Source organism: Nannospalax galili, unplaced genomic scaffold, assembly GCF_000622305.1.
Source record: "Nannospalax galili isolate Female #2095 unplaced genomic scaffold, S.galili_v1.0 scaffold139, whole genome shotgun sequence".
Taxonomy (NCBI): Eukaryota; Metazoa; Chordata; class Mammalia; order Rodentia; family Spalacidae; genus Nannospalax; species Nannospalax galili.
In genome coordinates, this window is record NW_008345884.1 from 5,665,554 (window position 1) to 5,671,553 (window position 6,000).

Sequence of the window (6,000 nt, forward strand, 5' to 3'; positions counted from 1 at the left end):
GGCTGCAGAAGCAAGCCAAGAGGAGTGCTTCACAGAGCATCTTAAACTCCTACTCGCAGGACACTGAGCAAGTCATTATTCAAAGACTGGCTTTAGGAGGAAAAAGATCTTTAAAATGACAAAACAAATTGCTATAAATATCAATACTCTTGTGAAAATAAGTTCCCTATTCACCTAGATCTCAAAGACCACTGAAACAGCAAATTAATTTCACTAACAGCCTATTTTATATGTGCTTGATCAGAATGTATGTCTTTCTTATTTAATTATGTTCCCCATGGGATCTACATCCCAAAAGTTTTAAGGCAGATTTTCTATCTTAATTCCCTAAAGAATTAAGGCAAAAAACACAAGTGAAATTAATTTTTTTAAAGAATTTTGGACACAAAGTTAATAAAAGATACATCATGAAACTTGGTATTTCCAAAATTTAGTACTCTTACTTCATCTGTAGTACATCTTCCCATAATCATCTTTCCTTGGAGCAGTCTAAGCAAACACACGTATGAAAACAGAAAACATTGCAGTATTTTTGTATTGGGTTAATCAACAATTGAAACATCCAAACAAAGAAATACGGTTTAGATAAAAAATGATTAAAAGGTCACTATAAACACTGGTAACAAAAAGCTTCACTGGTTCCAATTTCATTAGTTTTTCAACAGTAACCAAGAAGTGCTGTCTTTTTCATTTGTCTTGATTTTTATTTGTTGGGTTTTTGTTTTCTGTGATAGAGTTTTACTTTATAGCCAGGCCTGGCCTTAATCTCACTATATATAGCCCAGGCTGACCTCAAACTCACAGCAATCCTCCTGCCTTGGTATCTTGAGTGATGAGATTACAGGCATGCACCACCACTCCTGGCCAAATAGTTGATCTTAAAAATTAAATTCTTAGGGCCATAGAAATAATGCAGCAGTTTAAAGCATTGATTGCTCTTGCAGAAGAAATGGGTTCAGTTCCCAGCACCCCCATGGAAGCTAACAACCATCCATAGCTCCAGTTCCAGGGGATCAGACACCATCTTCTGACTTCCACAGACACTGTACACATGGTACACTTACACACAAACAAAAGCAAAACACTCATATACACAAAAACAAATTAATAAAATCTTTTTTAAAAAAATAAATTTTGGGGGTTAGAGAGATGGCTCAGCAATTAAGAGCACTGGCTGCTCTTGTAGAGGACCCAGGCTCCATTCCCAGTGCTCACAGAGGCTAACTCCAGCTCCAGGGAATCTGACACTTTCCGCATTGCACAATACCGGTGCACTTATGTACATGAAGGCAATACACTCATACACATAAAATAAAAATAATAAAATACTTTTAAAAAAATAAATAAAATTCTTGAGGCTAGAGAGATGGCTCTGCAGTTAAAAGCACTGGCTGCTCTTGCAGAGGACCCAGGTTCAGTTCCCAGCACCCACATGGTAGCTAACAACTGTCTATAACTCCAATTTCAGGGGATGTGATGCCCTCTTCTGACCTCCTTGGGCATTGCATGACATGGGTGCACTTTCACACATGCAGGCAATACATTCATACACATAAAATAAAAATAATAAATAATCTTTTTGGACTTTTTAGACAGGGTCTCCCTATAGCCCCAGCTGGCCTGGAACCAACTACGTAGTCCAGGCTGGCCTTGAACTCACAGAGATCCACCAGCCTCTATCTCCCAAATGCTGGGATTATGTACCACCATGCCTTTAATATTTACTAAAATATTTTGAATAAATAAAAATTCTTGAATCTTTTGAACTGCTGTCTTTTGCCAGCTTACTACCCATTTCCATACTTGAGTACTTTTTTCTTCAATGAATGGTCTCTATTTCTAGCAATAGAAAGGAAAAAAAAAAAAAAGAAAAAAAAATTAAACTCTGCTCTCACACTATTTAAAAAGCTATCCTAGGGGGGCTGAAGAGATGGCTCATCAGTTAAGAACACTGGTTGTTCTCGCAGAAGACCCAAGTTCGAATCCTAGCACCCACATGACAGCTAACAACTGTCCATAACTCCAGTTCCAGGAGATCCAACAGTCTCTTCTGTCCCCCACGGGCATTGCACGACATGGGTGCACTTACCTACATGCAGGCAATATACATATACACATAAAATAAATTTTTAAAAAAATTAAATATTTAAAAAAAATCAACATCTCTCCAGGTGACCTGTGATCTTTGATGTATTTATGACAGCTATATTTTTATTCAGTCACATATACAACTCTTAGTGTGCACAGTACAGTCTGTGTGGATTATCAGCCTATAGTTGTTATATTAATATAGTTCTGCATTCTGTGAGTCTCAGGCCTCAAAACAATATCCACCAGCTTAAATTCATGCTATACTGACCCAGAAGCCAGTGGTACTTTAAAAAAGCTATCCTATACAAATATATTCATATTTTCAATGTTGGTTAGTAAATTCTGGTCAGAGTTCTTATAATACTACAGTCTCCAAAACTTTTTAAGAAGATTGAACATAAATGAGCCCCCTCCTCCTCCCCCATTCCCCTCCATGCTTTCTCAATATTAGGTCTACCTATACAGGCCAGGCTAGCCTCAAACTTACAATCCTCCTACCTCAGCATCCATGTGCTATGCTCAGGTTATAGGTATGCAATACATTCAGCAAGCCGAAATTTGGGGGGGGAGGGGGAGGGAAGTGATTGATTCTTTAGACCAATCTCCCAAGACACATCATCATAAAATCTAAAGCTAGGGGGCTGGAGAGATGGCTCAATGATTAAGAGCAATAGCAGCTAACAGCTTTTGGTAACTCCAGTTCCAGATGATCAGACACCCTCTACTGGCCTCTGAGGCATTGCACAACACAGGTACACACACACATGCAGGCAAAACATTTATATACATAAAATAATCTAAAAAAAAATTTAAACTTAAAGCTACTACAAAAATTGTACGTAGTTGAAAAAAAAAAAACAAAGCTACACACTACATTATACTTGTAACTCTTTTTTATTGTTGTTTGCATTTTGGAGGTTTTTTTTATTTATTTTCATTTCATGTGTGTTTGCCCACATGCAGTGCAATGCCCCCAGAGGCCAGAAGAGGGAATCAAATTCCCTGGAACTGGCAGTTATTAGTCACCAAGTAGGTACTGGGAAACAAACCCGGGTCCTCTGCAAGAGCAGCCAGTGCTCTTAACCCCTGAGCCATTTCTCTAGCCCTAAGTTACAAGCAACCAGCCAATGTGGGTGCTAATAACCGACTCAGGTCCTATGCAAAAGCAGCAAGGGCTATTAACTGCTGAATCATTCTTCAGATCCTCAGGTTTTATTCTCTTTGCTTGTTTGTTTGTTTGTTTGTTTGTTTGTTTGAGACAGGGTCTCCCTGTAGCCCCAGCTAGCCTGGAACTCACTATGTAGACCAGGCTGGCCTTGATATCCCTATGTAGTCCAGGTTAGCCTTGATCTCACAGAGCTCTGCCTGCCTATGCCTCCCAAGTGCTGGGATTAAAGGCATGCACCACCATGCCTATGCCTGGCTATGTTTTATTCTTAAAATGAAGAGTTTGCAGATAAGAATAGACTTTTTCCTTTCCTTTCACAAGAATTAAATATGACATTGTAACAAAATTCAAGAGAAATACACAACTATACCAGGCTGGAGAGATGGCGCAGCAGTTAAGAGCACTGTTTGCTCTTCCAGAGGACCCAGATTCAGTTCCCAGTGCCCACCATCCATGGCTCCAGGGATCTGATGCCCTCTTCTGGCTTCTGCAGGCATTGCACGACATGGGTGCATTTAACAAACAAGGAGGCAAAACACTCAGACACATAAAATACAAATATATAAATAAATAACTTTGTAAAGACAGAAAGAAATACATAACTACAAACATGTAAAGAGTAGGAGAGCATCAAGTATTACCTTCCTGAGATCACTTCTGGTGCAGCATAGTTCGGTGAGCCACAACTTGTTCTTAAAAATTCACCATCTGACATCATGTTTGAAAGACCTGAAAGTACAAAAAACACTTATTTAAAAACAAAAGTGAAAATAAAAGTCCATTAACGAGATCAGTCAGCATTCTTTTTTCTTTGCTTCAACAAAATCAGTCTTTATTCACAAAATATTCTGCCATTGTGCCCTAAAATATGTAATCTATTTCAATATTTTAAGTTTAAAGAGTACATTTTATGCTACTGGTGACTTAGAATAAATTTACTAGAATAAACTCAGAATGTTTAAGTTTTAATATAGACATGGCTAGGCAAAATAATCTCAAACAGATGAAATAGAAAAATTAAAATTCAAAGTCTCCACTAATCCTGCTTTGACTCTATAGAAATTAATCCATCCCAGCACACTCATTCACACCTGTCTTCCCAGTCCTTGGGAGGTTGACAAAGGAGGAAGGAGTTTGACACAGGAGGAAGGAGTTTGACACAGGAGGAAGGAGTTTGAACCAGATGGGGCTACATGAGCTCTGGTCCAGCCTGTGTTATGTGAGACTTTTTTCTAAACCAAAAATAATTTACTAATTCACTCTGAAAATTCTCCTGGTTTTAGTCTAGACTTTGTCCCTCAGGTAAATAATTTAGTTCCAAAAAAGACCACAACAAAGCAGTAACACAGGTTCGTTTGGACTAGTCAGTGAGTCACTACAGATAAAAATACACACACACACACACACACACACACACACACACACACACACACCGCCCCAAGGAATACAAGAATTTCCTCCAATATCAATTAAAGCCAAAAATGGAATTTCAGAGATTCATTTTTCTTTTAAGTTTAATGTCAACAGTGCTAGAAGTGGAGGTGCATGCTGTAACCACACTGAGGAGGATTCTGAGGTAGGACAATCTCAAATTCAAGACCAGCCTGGGCTACAGAGTTACAGACTTATATAAGAGTATCTCAAAAAAATCAAAACTAAAGCAAGCACTATGGCACACCTGGAATCCCTGCAGTCAGGTGCTGGGGGCAGAGGGATCAGGAGTTCAAGGTCATTCTCAGCTATATAGAAAAGTTAAAAGACAAGGCCAGTGTGGGAGTCATAAGATCCTCTCCAAAAAAAAAAAAAAAAGAAGAAAGAAAGAAAGAAAGAAAGAAAGAAAAAAAGAAAGAAAGAAAGAAAGAGAGAAAGAAAGAGGAAAAAACATATATCCATGGCAATTTATATAGGAAATAAAGCAAAAATTTTAAGTCTCATGTAGACTAGGTTGGCATCCAATATGATACATAATAGAAGATGACCCTGAACTCTTGATCCTCCAGCCTCTACCTCCTGAGCGCTGAATTATAGGCATCACCAACCATGCTCAGTTTATACCTCATTTATAATAGAGGATTAAACCCAGGGCTTCACACAAGCTAGGTAGTCACTCTACCTACTAAACTACATTCCCACCACTAAAATCATCTGAACAATAAAATATGTCTTAAGCCAAAGTTTGATTCTCTTCATGACAGGGTTTTATTACACAGCCCACGCTGGCCTCCTGCCTCCACCTCTGGAATGCTAGGATCACAGGCTTGTGCCGCTACACCTGGTAGCATTTACAATATCATTTTTAAAAAATAATTTTGCTGAGATAGTTCACCTTCTGGCTTTGAATTTTTCAATAATTCTATTCCACTTACTTTCCAGTCTCTCCATACTTGACCAAAGAATATACAGAATATATACTAGAAATAAAGTTGCTACCTTCTCCTTCACAAATAAGGATCACCTCTTTTCAAATTATCTCTCTAATGTTGCCAACTTAAAATGTTTACTAGTCTAAAACTCAATTTTAGGGCTGGTTAAATGGCTCAGGGGATAAAGGTGCTTACTGCCAAGGTTGCCAACTTGAGTTCAATCCCTGAGACTCACATTAAAGTAGAGAAACAATTCTCTTTTTTTAAATTTTTTTATTGGAATTTTGTGTCTTTCATACGGAAAATTATCTTTATATTTATACCCCCTCCACCCTTCACTTTTGCACTCTCCCATAGCTCCCCCCCCCCCCCCCCCCC

General features: G+C 38.4%; 1 protein-coding gene across 2 annotated transcripts in view; it reads right to left on the minus strand.

Moving 5' to 3' along the window:
- The window catches only part of Prkaa1 (protein kinase AMP-activated catalytic subunit alpha 1), a 33,427-nt gene that overhangs the window by 9,180 nt on the left and 18,247 nt on the right, over window positions 1-6,000 (minus strand). For both annotated transcript variants that reach the window (XM_008842097.2, XM_029567803.1), the window contains one exon: window positions 3,901-3,988. In XM_008842097.2, the coding sequence (XP_008840319.1) occupies window positions 3,901-3,988 (88 nt within the window). The remainder of the gene's footprint in view (window positions 1-3,900; window positions 3,989-6,000) is intronic.